Source organism: Hyperoodon ampullatus, assembly GCF_949752795.1.
Source record: "Hyperoodon ampullatus genome assembly, chromosome: 1".
NCBI classification, from domain to species: domain Eukaryota; kingdom Metazoa; phylum Chordata; class Mammalia; order Artiodactyla; family Ziphiidae; genus Hyperoodon; species Hyperoodon ampullatus.
In genome coordinates, this window is record NC_136914.1 from 129123821 (window position 1) to 129144434 (window position 20614).

Below are 20614 nucleotides of genomic sequence, written 5' to 3' on the forward strand. Positions count from 1 at the left end.
GTTTTGCGAGCTATCAAATACGCCATTTCTCTTACCGCATTCAGACTCTATAGCATGTGTTTTCTTAATTTGTGTCTCACTGCCTCGTAAGAAAAGAGGAGAAAAGATTTTTACCTTATAGATTTTAGCTTTCACAAGAAAGAGTTCTATCAACGTAGGTGTACTTTCAATAGCGGTATTTATGTACCCCAGAGCAACAGACGGCTGCCCAGTCCTGTCATAGTGCTGTGCCAAGTAGTACTGGACCCAAAGTAACGTGGTCGGCGGTTCTTCCTTCCCATCGTCTTTGAAAAGTGGGGGGGCGGGGGAGGAAAGAAAGCAAGCTTAGTCATTAGAGATATTAGTAACAGACTAGCCACCGCAAAGTGCCTCTATCTTTATTAACAAGGGAAGCAGCTCAAACCATGTGATTTATGCATCTAGTTATGCAACTAGCTCTAACCCTATAAAATCTTTGGAAGGGACCACGGTTTCTGCTCTCTATCATTATAGCTCCTAGCACAATGCCTCGCATAGTAATAACTTCATATAGTTAACATGGCAGATGAATGAGATCAAAGCTATAAGAAATTACCTAAAAAGAAAACTGAGGGGAGGGAGGGGAAGGGGAGGGGAAGGGGGGAGAGGACACGACAAGTTGTACTAGAACTATGAGTATACTGATCAGGATGTTATGTATGAGGGTAAAAAAAAAAAATAAAGAGAAAATTTCCATTAATGTGACGGTAAAAACAGAAAAAGAAAAAAGAAAGGCATGACTGCTTAATTGGGTTTCTAGCTAATGTACCAAACTATACATAAATATACTTGTGATGTGGTTATTTTGAATTTTGGTGATTATAAGATTCTTAATATATTTTAATATTATTCTGAATATGCAACAATGCATAATTTAGGTTAAATAAAAATTATACCCAAAAAATGAGATGAGTAAAAATACTTATTCTGTATTTTAGTTCATAATTTTATTTTTTATATACTCACAAGAAAGTGTGTAAGTTAAATATACAACCCACACATTAAAAAATGATTTTTTAAGACAAATTTCTAAAATCTAAGAACTGTTATTTGCTTTCAAAGAAAGCAACAGAGTGCTTATTTTTATCCTAGTAGAAGTAGGATGGCTCAGTGGACAAACAATAGGAGTGGAACTCACCAACTCCCGTTCTGATAGATCTGCAACTAAAGTGCTGCATATTCTTGGGCATGTCATTGAACCTCTTCCACATTTGTAAAATATGTAGAAAAATGCTGATAATCAAAGGAACATCATGATGATTAACCAATGAAACCATGGTAACGCCTTCTAAAAAGTACTATTTAAACTCATCTGAGACCTAGAAACAGTGATCAACTCAATAGCAATAAGCACCCCAGGTCCCATACTGGGCTTTCCCACTGTAGGAAACAGGGCTCCTTGGGAAAAACAACTGATTACATGTCTGTTGTGGGCAGTATACAAGATGAGCTAGAATATTTTGTCATACCCAACTGCAAGGAAGCTATCAACTACTATCCTAGTATGTGAAGGTTTGAACCATTTGAAACTGCAAATATGTTTAAAGTCATGAATTCATAATAATACCTTTAAAACATGTATTGGCCATCTTTGAAGAATGCTACTAAACCAATTCATTATTTTGAAAACTGGTAAAGAACAAAAAAGTAGGCTAGGCAGGGGAGAAAAAGCAGCATTTATCTTGCTTTTTCTATACAAACTGAAATACTGCATAAGCAGATGACAGATAGTATCTCTTTTTAAGATAATAAAAAATGAATAGCAGAATATCACTAGCTTGTAATTCTTAACAGTTCTTAACATATGAAACAAATACTTCATGCCTCCTGATCAAAGAACACACCACCATCTTGAAATAATCTTGCTCATCCCTTTGTCTTTAAAACAAAAAGGAAAAAAAAAAAATCAAATCAAATCTCATCAAACCTGCAGTCAGACCTTTCCATTAGAAGTTTCTGTAATGATGGAAATGTTCTGGATCTGCCCTGTCTAATAGGGTAGGCATTAGATTTGCACTAGCTATTGAGCAGCACTTGAAATGTGGCTAGTGCAACTAATTAAATTTTTTATTTAATTAAAAAAATTTTAATAGCCCCATTTGGCTAATGGCTACCATACTAGACAGCACAGCTCTGCATCCAACTACCAATTTATAACAAATCCAAAGGACAGAGAAATAACATGTTAAGCAACACCATATGGGTATATTCAGCAAAATCTATACTACAGAAAAACTCAAGGAAAAAAAACTAACTTCTTTAATAAATAAATTGCAGGAAGAAGAGAAGATAGAGGGAAAACCTACAGATTTATAAAAAAGGGTTAAGAGACATATCAAACAAACTCAAAGTACAGATTTCACCTGGATCTTCATTCAAACAAACTTCAAAAACAAAGAGAAAAAATGCTACTTCCAAGATACCTGGAAATGTAAGCATGGACTTTTTTCTTTGATATTAAGAAAGTATTAATGTTCAAGTATGGTGATGCTATTATGGTTATAATCTTTAGAATACTGAAATATTCATGGATGAAATGATGTGATGTTTGGGATCTGTTTTAGAATAACACGGGAGTAAGGGAAGTAGGTAAGAATACAGATGAAATAAGTTTGGCCATGAGGTAAAAACTACTGAAGTTGAGTGGCGGGTAAATGGAGTGTCATCATACTATTACATCTAGTTTTGCAGGTGTTTTAAATTTTACATAAAATTTTCTTCAATAAGCTACTGTTATTATCTTCTTACCAATGTACATTTCACACAATGTGTACATTAATGCACCTTCATCTTAAAGGGAAAAAAAGTTTAAATATACTAGGCTTACTGACTAAATAATGAACAATACTGACCTTCTGATCAAGAATTTCGCAACATATTAAGATTTTCAAGATTTTTTTAAAACATAAAACTTGAGCACTTACCACTGGGGTTAAATAACCGGCAGCTTTTTAAAGATGTTTCATAACCTACTACTAATTCTTCTATGATTGCCACCTAGAGTACAAACACACAAGCACACTTTAATAAAAATAAATAAATATATAGTTACTATGCTTGTGCAAAATGTGTTATTTACTACTAGAGGGCTAAATAAACATTCCGATTCCCCCCTCCACCTATCTCTCTCTCTCTCCCTTCTCATACACACACACACACACACCTTTTTATAAATCTCTTAACCTATGGATAAAAATTTAAAACCATACATTTATGAAGGTGTGTTTTAAGGCAAAACTTTCCAAAAAACTTACTGGCAACTCCTTTCCCTGCTATAAAATAAAGCATCAAGCTGAATTAGAAATCAGGAAAAGGCTGGACAGAAAGAGGTAATGTTAGGGATATTTTTATCTTGGTTCATTTTTACCTCAATTCACATAAATAACACTCACAGTTAACATCTGCACTTCAGGAATCAAGAATTAAATACTGTGTAAAAAGAGAAATTCCACAAGCATATGAGAGCATCCACTCTCAATTTCATCACCATGGGGAAAGCTTCAGTAAAAGAGAAGCATGGCACCGTGGGTGGGTTTCTGAGATCCAGGAGAGTGAGTGGCTGTCCCAGTTCTGGTCTCTCCTGAGTCATGACTGTACTACTTACTCCTGGCTTTGTAAGAGATCTGTGAATACTTTTAGTTTATTAATTCCCTTCTTTGCTTAATCCATCTATAATGAATTTGTTACTACAGAAGCTCTCTTAAATGACCTCAACTTAACTGATTCGACAGGTTAACACCAGCTCTCTCCATCACCTCAGAAAACTGTGAGGACTGAATGGCCACAGCTAGGTTATTCTGGTGCACCCATGTTCTTCTTCCACAAGGTGAGCTACATGCTTACTAAGGGGTTTGTTTTCCCAAACCTGTTTGAATTAGTTGCATTCATTATCATCATTGCAGAATTTAATTCAATATTATGTAAACTTAAGAAATGAGAACAAAAAGAAAGAACTGCTTCTATTAAGTCAAATACCATGGAAAGACTCACAGATAAATTAGACATTTTTTAACAATTTAGGTTTAAAAAGACAACCAAAAAGGGAAAACTCATAACAATCTTGATTCTACAATCAAGATTGCTTCACAAGCATCACGTTCTCACTGTACCAAAACTAGAAGTAAAATACCATATTCTATCAATGTGATTTAATCAAGGGGGAAAAAAGGTGAAACAGTCATCAATAAAGCCCATATCTTGGACCTTTCAACAAAAGACTGGCAGAGTAAGTGCCCTTTATATGCTTTAGGTTTAAATGTTTGGCACGTTTAATCTGTCCCACCTTTAAGGTGTTTTTTTTAAAACCCAACCAACATGTCTGATGCCACTGTACTTATAAACAAAATAATCTAAATTAAGATTAAAACACCCTTGGGACTTCCCTGGTGGTCCAGTGGTTAAGAATCCACGTTTCCACTGCAGGGGGCACGGGTTCGATCCCTGGTTGGGGAACCAAGATATCCCATGCCATGCAGTGCGGCCAAAGAAAAAAAGGTTAAAACACCCTTTAACCAGCATTTTGAATATTGTAATACGTAGCTGAAAGAGTAAGCTGACTTACTGGGACAGCAAAAAAACTCTTCTGACAGAATTTTTTTCTACCAAATAAAAAGGAGAAAGATTACTAAGCTTCAACTTAGTTCAAAAAAAAAAAAAAAATCACTTCTGGCTTTCCGCATGAGCAGGAATTAGAGAAAATATTGAAGAAATCAATACCTTACCAACTTTTCATCCCTGTACCGACTCACTAAAAAGTACACATCAGAAACAAAAGACAGAACAAATAAGCAGTAATTTATTCAACTAAAGAGAGCAGAGGATGAAAAGGAAATAAGAGGCACAGAAGCATTTAAACTGCAAGCTAGGAAGACTCTTAGCAGATTCACACTGTGTATATTATGTGCACAGGTAGCCAAGAACCAATTATTCCAAATACTGAGCAAAGAAATGATAGTCAAAACACAAAACCAAACCGAACCATTGTATTTTGCTTTACCTTTTCTTTATCTTTGTATAGCGACCTCAAAGTATTGAAGACTGGTGGACAACCCTTGCTGAAGTTCATCCTTAGGAACTTATCCAAACATTCTTTAAACTTCTCACCTTGGAAGAAAAAAATCCTGTTGACTTACATGTACCCAGACAACTCTAAAAATGCATACATTAAAATCTTAACATGCATACTCATATATTTAAAACCAAGGAAAGATACTGTATATCACCACACCATTTTCATTCCTTCACAATTATTCTCACTTACCAGATAAAAAGTTTAATGGCAGTCTTCTTGGCACCAATCCCCTGGGATACTTAGTCCAGGCCTCCTCATACATTTTTAGTCGTTCTAACATATTAGCTGCAAACCCCAAAAAAATATTTTTTCATATGTAATTAGAACATATTTTTCTAGAAAATTACAAATTTCTGAAAATATATAAAAATTACCATATTAAACAGAAAATTTGAACATGGGAAAAATTATTCATAATCTAACCACCTAAATAGATCAACAATCATTTTAGAATACTTCTAATATTTTCATATTTTAACCTATAATCATATAAAATACAGTTTTCCTTATCCTGCTCTGCTTTAGGTGGCCTTTCAAAATCTGCCTGCTCTACTGTAGTTCCAAGAAAGGCTCAGTTATTATGTTTCCACCTACGGCTTCTCCAGTATTCTCTTCAGCCTCTCCTCTAACTCCTCTCCTTTGATTTATCTTGGAGCTTCTGGATTTATCCTCTATCTTCCATTTCTCCATATTTCTTTTATATTTTCTTTTACTCTCAGGTAAGAACTTTCCTTGTTCAATCTTTCACTTCACTAATTTTCCTCAGCTGTGGCCCCTTATATTTAATCTATTAAGATTTTCATGTCACATCAAGAAGTAGGTTTTTCATTTCCCAGATTCCTAACGGGCACTTTCACTTAACTATGCATATTTCATTGCCTCTCTTCATCTTAGGCTTCTCTATGATCTCTACTCTCCCTATGGCTGGCACTGATGATTACCTTTCCAATGCTGGTGTTACTACAGAGGATGACATTCTTTGTACAAGGTTTCTCTCACATTTATCAATGTACCAGGAATAGTTCACTATCAGTCTTGTGGGAAACTTCGCTTCAAATTAGATCATCCTGGCTAAAGACTCTGCCTTTTTGTAGATGACACGTTTCTAGGTTTGTCCTCACAAGTAGGTCCTATTCATGGGAGAGAATGGTTGGGGAGAAGAGAGTCTCTGGACCAAGTTTATTTGAGTCCTTCCTCCCACATAGGAAACAGTGCTTCCCTTTCAGCTTGGCAACATTCACTTGCCCCTGCCAGGCCACTCTGCTATAGCCACAGGTTATCACAGAAGTCTTTCCTTTGGGGAGACATATCCATTTCTACATTTCCCTTTCATGTTTCTGATGCTGTTGTGCATTTATAAATTTTTCAAACTTGTTTCTAAAATTCTTTTCACAACTTTCTTTGAACTTGTAGTAGGAGAGAGGTTTCAGAAAACGCTTAGTCTACCAAAAGGGTGTTTTAATCTTTTTTTCTTTGGCCGCACTGCGTGGCATGGGATATCTTGGTTCACAAATGTACTTCTATATTCAGATTTTGAACCAATTCTTTTTTTTAACTAGTTTTTCTCCTGTTAACCTTTCTCTTTTTAAAATATTTATTACTTTATTTAGGCTGTGCCAGGTCTTAGTTGAGGCACACGGGATCTTCGTTGAGGCATGTTTAGTTGTGGCATGCAGACTTCTTAGCTGTGGCATGCATGTAGGATCTAGTTCCCCGAAAAGGGATTGAACCTGGGCCCCCTGCATTGGGAACGCAGAGTCTTACCCACTGGACCAGCAAGGAAGTCCCTGAACCAATTCTTAACCAGTTCTTCTAGTTACGATTTTCACTGAGTTAACACAATATATATTAACAAAAGAAGCAATTAAAACTTAGTAAGTTTTAACCAATGCTACCTGGCTTGAGTGCCTTTTCCAAGCCTTTGTAATAGGCCCAGTTTTCAGGATTTCTCTCTTGTAATCCTCTGTAAACATCAGCTGCATCTTCCAAACGACATAATTGCAAGAGAAGTTCCCCTGATAAAAAACAAATTAAATTAAGTATCTTCTGATTGTAACTTTAAGTTTTCCTCAAACTTTCTCTTAAAACCTCTTCAATATTGGGAAGTGGGTAGATTTGGTATCCTCCTGAGTTCTCAATTCCTTTCAACAAGACTATTTACCATGTTACTTTATTGTCCCTCCTTTCTGAAAGTTCATGTGTAGAAATGTCATCCTCTTCACATCCTCAATTTATTCAGGTATTTTTCTAACTCCAGGCTACTCTCTCAAGGTCACTGAACACAGTCACCAAGCCATCATCTACTACTCAAGTATTCCTGACAACGTATGGACAATTTCAAAATCCAGATTAATGCCCCAATCCAATACCCTAACCTTATGATGCCCTAATCAACTAGGAACGACTGTGCTCTAGCAGCCCATAAGCATGGCCACATTGTCTCTCTTCCTACTACTGTTTTTTCTCTCTTCCAACTACCAAATATGCATCTTGCTTTAAGCTTAACTATCTTGACTTTCTTCTTCTTGTCTCACTAATCCAACCCTCCAACCCTAGAGGAAAACCGTTCCCTTTTCTTCACGCCTTTCAGCAACCTGTAGGCTCACTGCTGTCTTCTCTGGGTTGCATGACCAATCTCATCCCTGAATGACATTAGCAGCCCCAAATATGAAAACTAATCTCAAAACCTAGGCTCCCTCATTTACCAATTTTAAGGCCTGGGTCATCCCAACTGCTTGCTTGCTGTACACCTTCGCATAAAAGAAGTCAGCAGATGAATGGACTGAGGCACTGGTTTTGCTAGAAATATATGAGCTCCAAACTCACACAAGCCTCAAGCACTGCTCAGGAATCCTTTTCCCTACCTTAATGGGCTCCCATTCACTAAAGGTATTATTTTCAAACCAGGACTTCACCCTTGCACCCTTTCTATTATCAGATAATAAAAATGAACACTTACTGAGAGTGAAAGTGACTTTTAAATGTTTCACTTCCATTACTTAATTCAATTCTCAAAGCTCTATGAGATAGGTTACTATTATTGGTGTCATTTTAAAGCAGAGAACATAAGTAAACTTGTCAAGGGTCTTTCAGATAGTTAACTGTTAAGAGTCAGGATTTGAACCCAAGCAATTTGGCTAAATGAGCCCATATTTTTAATGTTTACACCCTCAGTGGTTCTCAGCCAGGTGCATTTTTGCCATCCATGAGACATCTAGCAATATCTGGAGACATTTTTGGCGTCACGGTAAGGGAAGCGGGTGCTACGGTATCTGACAGGTAGAAGCTACCAACGCTGCTAAACATTATGCAACATACAGGAGACTTCCACCTCCAACACCTTGGTCCCAAAATGTCAACAGCACCAAAGTTAACGGTCAGCTCTACACTAACCAAAAGCCTACTTCACTAAAAACATAAATAATATTCTGCAACTTTTCTCCCCTACGCTACATCCATCCACATTTCCTTCCCTTAATCTTTACCCACCTTTCCCTTGTAGAAGGAACTGATGGTATAAGAATTAACAATGAAACTTTCTGCCTAACTATGCCCACTCACCCACGCCAGGAAATTCCTAAATTATCCTGACTACCCACCACTAACATCAATGCCTTTTATTACTGGAATATCCAACGACTGATGATTCTACTCTTAGTTCCCTTCTATTCTCTTTATATACCCTGTCCCCAATACCTGATTCACTGGAGATATCAAAACATATTTTGTGGAACGAACTGATGGCTCTGTTTCCTATTTCACTGAGAAAATGGAAGCAACTAGAAGAGAACCCCCAAATACCCACTACATTGACACACCTACTTGTCCATACACTCTACCATCTCTCATTACTGTGGATGAACTATTCATTTTGCTATCTAAGCCCAACCTTTCAACTTATCCACTAGATCACATACCCTCTACTGTACTGCATATTCTGTCTCATTATCCAGTGAGCATAAGCAAATGCTGTAAAAATCTTCTTTTGATCCTATAACACATTCCATCCACCACTACCCTATAGGTGTTTCCTATACAGCAAAACTACTTGTATGCATCATTTATGCATGCTATCTTCAATTCCTCTACTTAAATCTCATTTAAATCTACTTGATCTGTTTGGGCTTTTACTACCCTCCTTCCAAATGTTCAGAACGTTTTTTTGTTAAGGTCATCAGTAACTTCCAAATTGCTAAATCCATGGGTCAATTCTGAGTCCTCAGCTTGAGCTGTCATTCTTCCTCCCTAATAAAGTTATAAAAATAATAAAACAAAACAATGTACTTAAGAGTATTTTGAACAATGTCACATATTTCCGTAAAGAAACTGAGGCTCAAGTCTTGCCCCTCATCATTTAGCTAGTTAGTAGCCAATGAAGGAACTCAAACTAGTTTTTTCAACCTCGTGATCTTTCCAATAAGGCAGAAGCCTCCTCCTTTATAACTAACAGACTGCTAAGGGATGATCAACTCAAGTGCGAGAGGGCTGTCTTGGGTCTACAGCTCACAAATGAGCTCCAGGCGCCTTAGATTTCCATTCTTTTCTTGCCAGCAGCATTATCCTCTGCTGAGAAGTTCATCAAACAAATGGTGGCTACACCCACTCTGCACACAGATACCACACTTTCTAGTGTTCAACTTCAAGGGAAGCCAAAGAAATCTGAAACCAACAAACTTCAGTCGCCTGGTCTCACAAAGATAAAGGAATATTTCAATTTCAGATGGCAATTCTTAGGAAGTACTCATATTCTCAATTACTTGTTATTTTTCTTTCACTTTCCATAATCAGTTCCTCAACTTTTAAAACTACAAAGACTCCTTCTTCTCAACCCTCTAATAAACGGCAGAACTGGAGATCTTTATTTAAGGATCTACCCATCCTCCTACCCTAATCCACACATATAAACCCAAATCTCTGGTTTCAATTCACGTTCTATGTTCAGAGAGATATTCAGATAAACCATAAAGAACCCTAGGAATGTCCCATAAGCACTTTAGTAAAGACTGATTTATCAATATATATCACTGACAATAAAGAAATGTGTTGTACACATTCAGTTTTGCCAATAAGCAGTTTCTAAGAAAATCCTCTGTCTTATAAAATTGAGCAATTGCCTCCAGTGTCTTAATCAAACTCTACAGTATTTTCAGATCAAAGATACTTAAAGAGAAAATATTGTACTGAGTCACTTCATTCAATGATTTATTGTTCACAATTTTTTTTCCTATAACAATATCCATTGTTTGAATGTGTATTTTCCCACATTACAAATTATTCAAAGTGCATGAGTAAGAAATAGATTTTGACATCAAATCAAGAAGTTGTGTTATATGCAACTATCAGTAGCAACTAGATTTTTCAGTTTTGCTCTTTGTCATAATTAAATACCAGAATAAATTACACTCTTTAAAAAAATTACCTTTGGTTTCTTCTACAGCAAGTTTATCACAAATCTGCTTTTCATAGGTACAAAGATGTTCCAGAGCTTCTCTATAGAGACCTGCTTCCCGAAGAACTTGATTCTGATATAAAAGGAGTTCACTATATTCATAATCCACTTTATCAGGGGATGTCTATATATGGATATAAGGAATATTAACAGTAAGAATTTTGTTTTCATATTAGAAAATTGTTCACACACTCAAATACATATAAGAAGTCAAAGGATAATATATGATGAACAAAATTCATTTTTTAAAATTTCTAAATATCTTTCTAGGGAGCAACTAAGTAAATAATGTCAATATTAACTTATAACCCACTGAATAAAATAATCCATTAAGTCCTTACATATAATAAATAAATAGGAGAGAAAGGAAAGCTCTTACTTAAGAATAGAATGTCAAATAAATCTAGAAGGAATAAGACAGAAAAATCACCATTTTGAAACTATCATAGGAACAGTTGATTCAGGCAAGAATCATAATCAATGAATGCTAAAACTAGTGGTGAAAGTTTTATGAGGAACAGACTATTCATAAAGTCTCAAATTGTTTATTAAATACAAAGAGAAAAAAAATAACAAGTTTATAGTGAAGAAACCTGGCAGACACCACCTTAACCAAGTAATCAAATGGAACAGACACCACGTGACTCAATGTGGTGAACTAAGAAGGGCTTGAAATCACTTCTGTAGTTTCCTGCCAAAAATGCATAATATCTAATAATGAGGAAACATCAAATAAATCTAAATTGATGAACGCTCTACAAAAGCACTGCCATGACTCTTCAAAACTACCAATGTCATGAAATACAAAGAAAGCCTTTGAAACTTCCAGATTAAAAGAGGTTGAAGAGAAATGACAACTAAATGTAAGTTATGATTCTAAACTGGATCCTGAAATGGAAAAAAAAAGTCCTAGAAAGGATATAAACAGATCGATTAGTAAATTTTGAATATGCATTGTGGATTAGATAATAACAGTCTATCAATGTTAAATTTCCTAATTTTTTAATAATCTATACAGCAGTATCTATACATTTGACAACTATAAATTTATTCTTAGGAAATACCACACTGAAGCACTTAGGAGTAAAAGAGCATGGTATCTACAATTACTCTCAAATGTTTCAGGAAAAAAATTAAATAGCTAAGTAAATATAGAGACTGTAAGTAAATGTATCAAATATTAACAATTAGTTAATGTGAGTGAACTTCTATATGGAGTTCTTTGTACTCTTCTTGCAACTTTTCTGTAAGTTTGAAACTATTTCAAAAGAAAAGTTAGTAAGGCTATATACGCTTCTTTCTTTTAGTTATATTAAGAATAAGACCTAGTTTACTAGGTATGACTTCTGGTTGTTACCTGTTGTGTTTTCCTAAATTCCTCTAAAATCTTTGCTGCCATTTCATAATCTTCTAATAAATGGTAAGCAATAGCATAACCAATCCACGATGCTCTCTGTGCAGGTCGAAGCTGAAGTAATTGATATCTCGTTTCCTTTAAGAGGGGAAAAAAACACTTCTTCTTAGTTTTACAATGAAAGTAAACGCTTCTTAAAAAGATCATGTTCATTTACCCCATAACACAGAGCAACCTGTAACACAAGGATAGAAATCATAACACAAAATAGTTTCAAACATCCATATTGTGTAGCTTTACAGAAGCAAAAATGTATTTCTTAAGAAGCACAATGAAGCTTCCAAGATAATCTTGTAATTTTTTAAAAGGTTAAGACCTGGTACCCTTTATTACTTACTGATCTACTTACTCTAAGAAAAGAGGACATGGGGAGGGGGAAGGGTAAGCTGGGATGAAGTGAGAGAGTGGCATGGACATACATACACTACCAAATGTAAAATAGATAGCTAGTGGGAAGCAGCTGCATAGCACAGGGAGATCAGCTAGGTGCTTTGTGACCACCTAGAGGGGTGGGATAGGGAGGGTGGGAGGGAGACTCAAGACGGAGGAGATATGGGGATATATGTATATGTATAGCTGATTCACTTTGTCATACAGCAGAAGTTAACACACCACTGTAAAGCAATTACACTTCAATAAAGATGTTAAAAAAAACCCCCAAAACCTATGGGATGCAGCAAAAGCAGTTCTAAGAGGGAAGTTTATAGCAATACAAGCCTACCTCAAGAAACAAGAAAAATCTCAAATAAACAATCTAACCTTACACCTAAAGGAACTAGAGAAAGAAGAACAAACAAAACCCAAAGTTAACAGAAGGAAAGAAATGATAAAGATCAGAGCAGAAATAAATGAAATAGAAACAAAGAAAACAACAGCAAAGATCAATAAAACTAAAAGCTGGTTCTTTGAGAAGATAAACAAAATTGATAAACCATTAGCCAGACTCATCAAGAAAAAGAGGGACAAGTAACAACTGACACTGCAAAAATACAAAAGATCATGAGAGATTACTATAAGCAACTCTATGCCAATAAAATGGACAACCTGGAAGAAATGGACAAATTCTTAGAAATGCACAACCTGCCAAGACTGAATCAGGAAGAAATAGAAAATATGAATAGACCAATCACAAGCACTGAAATTGAAACTGTGATAAAAAATCTTCCAACAAACAAAAGCCCAGGACCAGATGGCTTCACAGGCGAATTCTATCAAGCATTTAGAGAAGAGCTAACACCTATCCTTCTCAAACTCTTCCAGAATATAGCAGAGGGAGGAACACTCCCAAACTCATTCTACGAGGCCACCATCACCTTGATACCAAAACCAGACAAGGATGTCACAAAGAAAGAAAACTACAGGCCAACATCACTGGTGAACATAGATGCAAAAATCCTCAACAAAATACTAGCAAACAGAATCCAACAGCACATTAAAAGGATCATACACCATGATCAAGTGGGGTTTATTCCAGGAATGCAAGGATTCTTCAATATATGCAAATCAATCAACGTGATACACCATATTAACAAATTGAAGGAGAAAAACCATATGATCATTTCAATAGATGCAGAAAAAGCTTTCGACAAAATTCAACACCCATTTATGATAAAAACCCTGCAGAAAGTAGCCATAGAAGGAACTTTCCTCAACATAATAAAGGCCATATATGACAAACCCACAGCCAGCATCGTCCTCAATGGTGAAAAACTGAAACCATTTCCACTAAGATCAGGAACAAGACAAGGTTGCCCACTCTCACCACTCTTATTCAACATAGTTTTGGAAGTTTTAGCCACAGCAATCAGAGAAGAAAAGGAAATAAAAGGAATCCAAATCGGAAAAGAAGAAGTAAAGCTGTCACTGTTTGCAGATGACATGATACTATACATAGAGAATCCTAAAGATGCTACCAGAAAACTACTAGAGCTAATCAATGAATTTGGTAAAGTTGCAGGATACAAAATTAATGCACAGAAATCTCTGGCATTCCTATATACTAATGATGAAAAATCTGAAAGTGGAATCAAGGAAACACTCCCATTTACCATTGCAACAAAAAGAATAAAATATCTAGGAATAAACCTACCTAAGGAGACAAAAGACCTGTATGCAGAAAATTATAAGACACTGATGAAAGAAATTAAACATGATACAAATAGATGGAGAGATGTACCATGTTCTTGGATTGGAAGAATCAACATTGTGAAAATGACTCTACTACCCAAAGCAATCTACAGATTCAATGCAATCCCTATCAAACTACCACTGGCATTTTTCACAGAACTAGAACAAAAAATTTCACAATTTGTATGGAAACACAAAAGACCCCGAATAGCCAAAGCAATCTTGAGAACGAAAAATGGAGCTGGAGGAATCAGGCTCCCTGACTTCAGACTATACTACAAAGCTACAGTAATCAAGACAGTATGGTACTGGCACAAAAACAGAAAGATAGATCAATGGAACAGGATAGAAAGCCCAGAGATAAACCCACGGACATATGGTCATCTTATCTTTGATAAAGGAGGCAGGAATGTACAGTGGAGAAAGGACAGTCTCTTCAATAAGTGGTGCTGGGAAAACTGGACAGGGACATGTAAAAGTATGAGATTAGATCACTCCCTAACACCATACACAAAAATAAGCTCAAAATGGATTAAAGACCTAAATGTAAGGCCAGACACTATCAAACTCTTAGAGGAAAACATAGGCAGAACACTCTATGACATAAATCACAGCAAGATCCTTTTGGACCCACCTCCTAGAGAAATGGAAATAAAGACAAAAATAAACACATGGGACCTAATGAAACTTAAAAGCTTTTGCACAGCAAAGGAAACCATAAACAAGACCAAAAGACAACCCTCAGAATGGGAGAAAATATTTGCAAATGAAGCAACTGACAAAGGATTAATCTCCAAAATTTATAAGCAGCTCATGCAGCTCAATAACAAAAAAACAAACAACCCAATCCAAAAATGGGCAGAAGACCTAAATAGACATTTCTCCACAGAAGATATACAGACTGCCAACAAACACATGAAAGGATGCTCAACATCTTTACTCATTAGAGAAATGCAAATCAAAACTACAATGAGATATCATCTCACACCAGTCAGAATGGCCATCATCAAAAAATCTAGAAACAATAAATGCTGGAGAGGGTGTGGAAAAAAGGGAACACTCTTGCACTGCTGGTGGGAATGTGAATTGGTACAGCCACTATGGAGAACGGTATGGAGGTTCCTTAAAAAACTACAAATAGAACTACCATATGACCCAGCAATCCCACTACTGGGCATATACCCTGAGAAAACCATAATTCAAAAAGAGACATGTACCAAAATGATTATAGCAGCCCTATTTACAATAGCCCGGAGATGGAAACAACCTAAGTGTCCATCATCGGATGAATGGGTAAAGAAGATGTGGCACATATATACAATGGAATATTACTCAGCCATAAAAAGAAATGAAATTGAGCTATTTGTAATGAGGTGGATGGACCTAGAGTCTGTCATACAGAGTGAAGTAAGTCAGAAAGAGAAAGACAAATACTGTATGCTGACACATATATATGGAATTTAAGAAAAAAAAATGTCATGAAGAACATAGGGGTAAGACAGGAATAAAGACACAGACCTACTAGAGAATGGACTTGAGGAGATGGGGAGGGGGAAGGGTAAGCTGTGACAAAGTGAAAGAGCGGCATGGACATATATACACTACCAAACGTAAGGTAGATAGCTAGTGGGAAGCAGCCGCATAGCACAGGGAGATCAGCTCGGTGCTCTGTGACCGCCTGGAGGGGTGGGATAGGGAGGGTGGGAGGGAGACGCAAAAGGGAGGGGATATGGGAACATATGTATATGTATAACTGATTAAATTTGTTATAAAGCAAAATAAAAAAGAAAAAAAAAGAAAAAGAGGGACAGGACTCAAATCAATAAAATTAGAAATGAAAAGGAGATGTTACAACAGACACCGCAGAAATACAAAGCATCCTAAGAGACTACTACAAGCAACTCTATGCCAACAAAATGGACAACCTGGAAGAAATGGACAAATTCTTAGAAAGGTATATCCTTCCAAGACTGAACCCAGAAGAAATAGAAAATATGAACAGACCAATCACAAGTAATGAAATTGAAACTGTGATTAAAAATCTTCTGACAGGTCTTCCCTGGTGGCGCAGTGGTTGAGAGTCCGCCTGCCGATGAAAGGGACATGGGTTCATGCCCTGGTCCGGGAAGATCCCACATGCCGCGGAGTGGCTGGCCCTGTGAGCCATGGCCACTGAGCCTGCGCGTCCGGAGCCTGTGCTCCGCAACGGGAGAGACCACAACAGTGAGAGGCCCGCGTACAGCAAAAAAAAAAAAAAAAATCTTCCAACAAACAAAAGTCCAGGACCAGATGGCTTCACAGGTGAATTCTATCAAACATTTAGAGAAGAGCTAACACCCATCCTGCTCAAACTCTTCCAAAAAATTGCAGAGGAAGGAACACTCCCAATCTCATTCTATGAGGCAACCGTCACCCTGATACCAAAACTAGACAAAGATATTTAAAAAAAAGAGAATTACAGACCGATATCACTGATGAATGCAAAAATCCTCAACAAAATACTAGCAAACAGAATCCAACAACACATTAAAAGGATCATACACCACGATCAAGTGGGATTTATCCCAGGGATGCAAGGATTCTTCAATATATGCGAATCAATCAATGCGATACACCATATTAACAAGTTGAACAATAAAAACCATATGATCATCTCAATAGACGCAGAAAAAGCTTCTGACAAGATTCAACACCCATTTATGATAAAAACTCTGCAGAAAGTGGGCATAGAGGGAACCTACCTAAACATAATAAAGGCCATATATGACAAACCCACAGCAAACATCATTCTCAATGGTGAAAAACTGAAAGCATTTCCGCTAAGATCAGGAACAAGATAAGGATGTCCACTCTCACCACTCTTATTCAACACAGTTTTGGAAGTCCTAGCCACGGCAACCAGAGAAGAAAAAGAAATAAAAGGAATACAAATTGGAAAAGAAGAAGTAAAACTGTCACTGTTCGGAGATGACATGATACTATACATAGAGAATCCTAAAGATGCCACCAGAAAACTACTAGAGCTAATCAATGAATTTGGTAAAGTTGCAGGATACAAAATTAATGCACAGAAATCTCTTGCATTCCTATACACTAATGATGATAAATCTGAAAGAGAAATTAAGTAAACACTCACATTTACCATTGCAACAAAAAGAATAAAATACCTAGGATTAAACCTACCTAGGGAGACAAAAGACCTGTATGCAGAAAACTGTAAGACACTGATGAAAGAAATTAAAGATGATACCAACAGACGGAGAGATATAACATGTTCTTGGATTGGAAGAATCAATATTGTGAAAATGACTATACTACCCAAAGCAATCTACAGATTCAATGCAATCCCTATCAAATTACCAGTGGCATTTTTTATGGAACTAGAACAAAAAATCTTAAAGTTTATATGGAGACACAAAAGACCCCGAATAGCCAAAGCAGTCTTGAGGGAAAAACCAGAGCTGGAGGAATCAGACTCCCTGACTTCATTCTATACTACAAAGCTACAGTAATCAAGACAATATTGTATTGGCACAAAACCAGAAACATAGATCAACGGAACAAGATAGAAACCCCAGAGATAAACCCACACACATATGGTCAACTAATCTATGACAAAGGAGGCAAGGATATATAATGGAGAAAAGACAGTCTCTTCAATAAATGGTGCTGGGAAAACTGGACAGCTACATGTAAAAGAATGAAATTAGAACACTCCCTAACACCATACACAAAAATAAACTCAAAATGGATTCAAGACCTAAATGTAAGACTAGACACTATAAAACTCTTAGAGGAAAACATAGGAAGAACACCCTTTGACATAAATCACAGCAAGATCTTTTTTGATCCACCTCCTAGAGTAATGGAATTAAAAACAAAAATAAACAAATGGGACCTAATGAAACTTAAAAGCTTTTGCAAAGCAAAGGAAACCATAAACAAGACGAAAGACAACCCTCAGAATGGGAGAAAATATTTGCAAACGAATCAACAGACAAAGGATTAATCTCCAAAATATACAAACAGCTCATGCAGCTCAATATTAAAGAAACAAACAACCCAATCAAAAAATGGGCAGAAGACCTAAATAGACAATTCTCCAAAGACATACAGATGGCCAAGAAGCACATGAAAAGCTGCTCAACATCACTAATTATTAGAGAAATGCAAATCAAAACTACAATGAGGTATCGCCTCACACCAGTTAGAATGGGCATCATCAGAAAATCTACAGACAACAAATGCTGGAGAGGGTGTGGAGAAAAGGGAACCCTCTTGCACTGTTGGTGGGAATGTAAACTGATACAGCCACTATGGAGAACAGTATGGAGGTTCCTTAAAAAACTAAAAGTAGAATTACCATATGATCCAGCAATCCCACTACTGGGCCTATACCCAGAGAAAACCATAATTCAAAAAGACACATGCACCCCAATGTTCACTGCAGCACTATTTACAATAGCCAGGTCGTGGAAGCAACCTAAATGCCCATCGACAGACAAATGGGTAAAGAAGTTGTGGTACGTATATACAATGGAATATTACTCAGCCATAAAAAGGAACGAAGCTGAGTCATTTGTTGAGACGTGGATGGATCTAGAGACTGTCATACAGAGTGAAGTAAGCCAGAAAGAGAAAAACAAATATCGTATATTAACGCATGTATGTGGAACCTAGAAAAATGGTACAGATGAACCGGTTTGCAGGGCAGAGGTTGAGACACAGATGTAGAGAACAAATGTATGGACACCAAGGGGGGAAAGCCGCAGGGGGGTGGGGATGGTGGTGTGCTGAATTGGGCGATTGGGATTGACATGTAGACACTGATGTGTATAAAATTGATGACTAATAAGAACCTGCTGTTGGACTTCCCTGGTGGCGCAGTGGTTGAGAGTCCGCCTGCCGATGCAGGGGACACGGGTTCATGCCCCGGTCTGGGAAAATCCCACATGCTGTGGAGCGGCTGGGCCCGTGAGCCATGGCCACTGAGCCTGTGCGTCCGGAGCCTGTGCTCCGCAATGGGAGAGGCCACAACAGTGAGAGGCCCGCGTACCGCAAAAAAAAAAAAAAAAAAAGAACCTGCTGTATAAAAAAAATAAATTAAATAAAATTCAAAAAAAAAAGATAGTACAAAGGAAAAAACCACTTTTTTTAAATACAGTGCCCAACTACTGAGGTAAGATCTATAGAAGACAACTCAACAGGTACTATATGGAAAAAAAAAAAAAAAGAGGGACTAAATAAATCTGATTTAATAGACTGATTTAAGGGTTAAAATATAGCTACAGTGGTGAGCATTTGTAATGCAGAAAAATATAGAACACTATGCTGTGCATCACAGGGCAATTAAACTTCTAAAACTCCAACCAACCAACCAAACTCAGAGAAAAAGAAATCAGATTTGTGGTTACCAGAGGTGGGAATGGGAGTGCGGTAGGGAGTACAGGGTATTAAATGAAGGTGGTCAAAGGCACACACATCCAATTGTAAGATGAATTAAGTACTAGGGGTGTAATGTACAATATGATTAATATAATTAACGCTTCTGTATGTTATATGTGGAAACTGTTACAAAAGTAAACCCTAATAGTTCTCAGCACCAGGAACAAATATAATTTTTCCTTTTTCTATTACTTTGTATCTATATAAGATGATGAATGCTTACTAAACACTGTGGTAACATTTCATGATGTAAACAAAATCATTATGCTGTACACCTTAAACTTATACAGTGCTGTATGTCAATTATATTTGAATAAAACTGGAAGGAAGCCTCCACCCCCCTGCACACACAATGTAGCTACTAAGACAGAATATTAGTCTCTATGGAGGTAAAAAGAATAAACAAACAAACAAACAAAAAATATATATATATAAATGTTAATTTTTCACTGAATTGATTAACTCAATCTTATACAGTAATCCAACTCTGTCTCACAGTAAAATAATTTTTAAATCTGATTAGTCTAGTCATAAACACAATCACTACTGGGAGAAGAGAGCAAGATTCAATTAAATTTTTTTTAATGGAAAACTTGTTATCAGAAAGTACTCAAAAAAAGTTTTAAATATTTAAACAATATTTCCTCCTTAGAATAAAAAAATTCTCTACTTACCCTGTAACCCTCAAGATCTCGCATTTGAATCTGTAGTAAAGAAAGGTCCCTTAAGATTTGAAGATTGTCTTTATCCCATTTTAGCGCATTTCTGTAACACTTAATGGCTTCATCATATTTCTTGTCTGACCTCTGCAGAAGGCCATAAACATGCCAACCTAAAGGATTTAGTTAAGGATACAACCTCCAGGTCAAGAAATAAAGTTCCAATAATATTCTCTATGAAACTCAGAAAACTACATCTATTTATAAAATTACAAGCTTAAAAAACAGAGAGAATATAAAGACAGAAGGTAGTTTGATACAGTGGGGGAAAAAAGCACAGCTCTTCAAGCCAGAGAAAACAGGTCTAGCCTGCCTTATTAGCTCTGTGACCTTAAACAAATTAATTTAATCTTATGTTTCCTCAATTATAA

The 20614-nt window shown here is 36.5% G+C and overlaps 1 protein-coding gene across 2 annotated transcripts in view; it reads right to left on the reverse strand.

The window, feature by feature from the left end:
- NAA15 (N-alpha-acetyltransferase 15, NatA auxiliary subunit) overlaps positions 1 to 20614 on the reverse strand; it is a gene marked incomplete at its 5' end in the record, with an annotated part of 78197 nt that overhangs the window by 26684 nt on the left and 30899 nt on the right. For both annotated transcript variants that reach the window (XM_079702779.1, XM_079702778.1), the window contains 8 exons: positions 115 to 284; positions 2943 to 3015; positions 5015 to 5121; positions 5279 to 5374; positions 6985 to 7104; positions 10509 to 10662; positions 11896 to 12030; positions 20199 to 20356. In XM_079702779.1, coding sequence (XP_079558905.1) covers positions 115 to 284; positions 2943 to 3015; positions 5015 to 5121; positions 5279 to 5374; positions 6985 to 7104; positions 10509 to 10662; positions 11896 to 12030; positions 20199 to 20356 — 1013 coding nt within the window. The remainder of the gene's footprint in view (positions 1 to 114; positions 285 to 2942; positions 3016 to 5014; positions 5122 to 5278; positions 5375 to 6984; positions 7105 to 10508; positions 10663 to 11895; positions 12031 to 20198; positions 20357 to 20614) is intronic.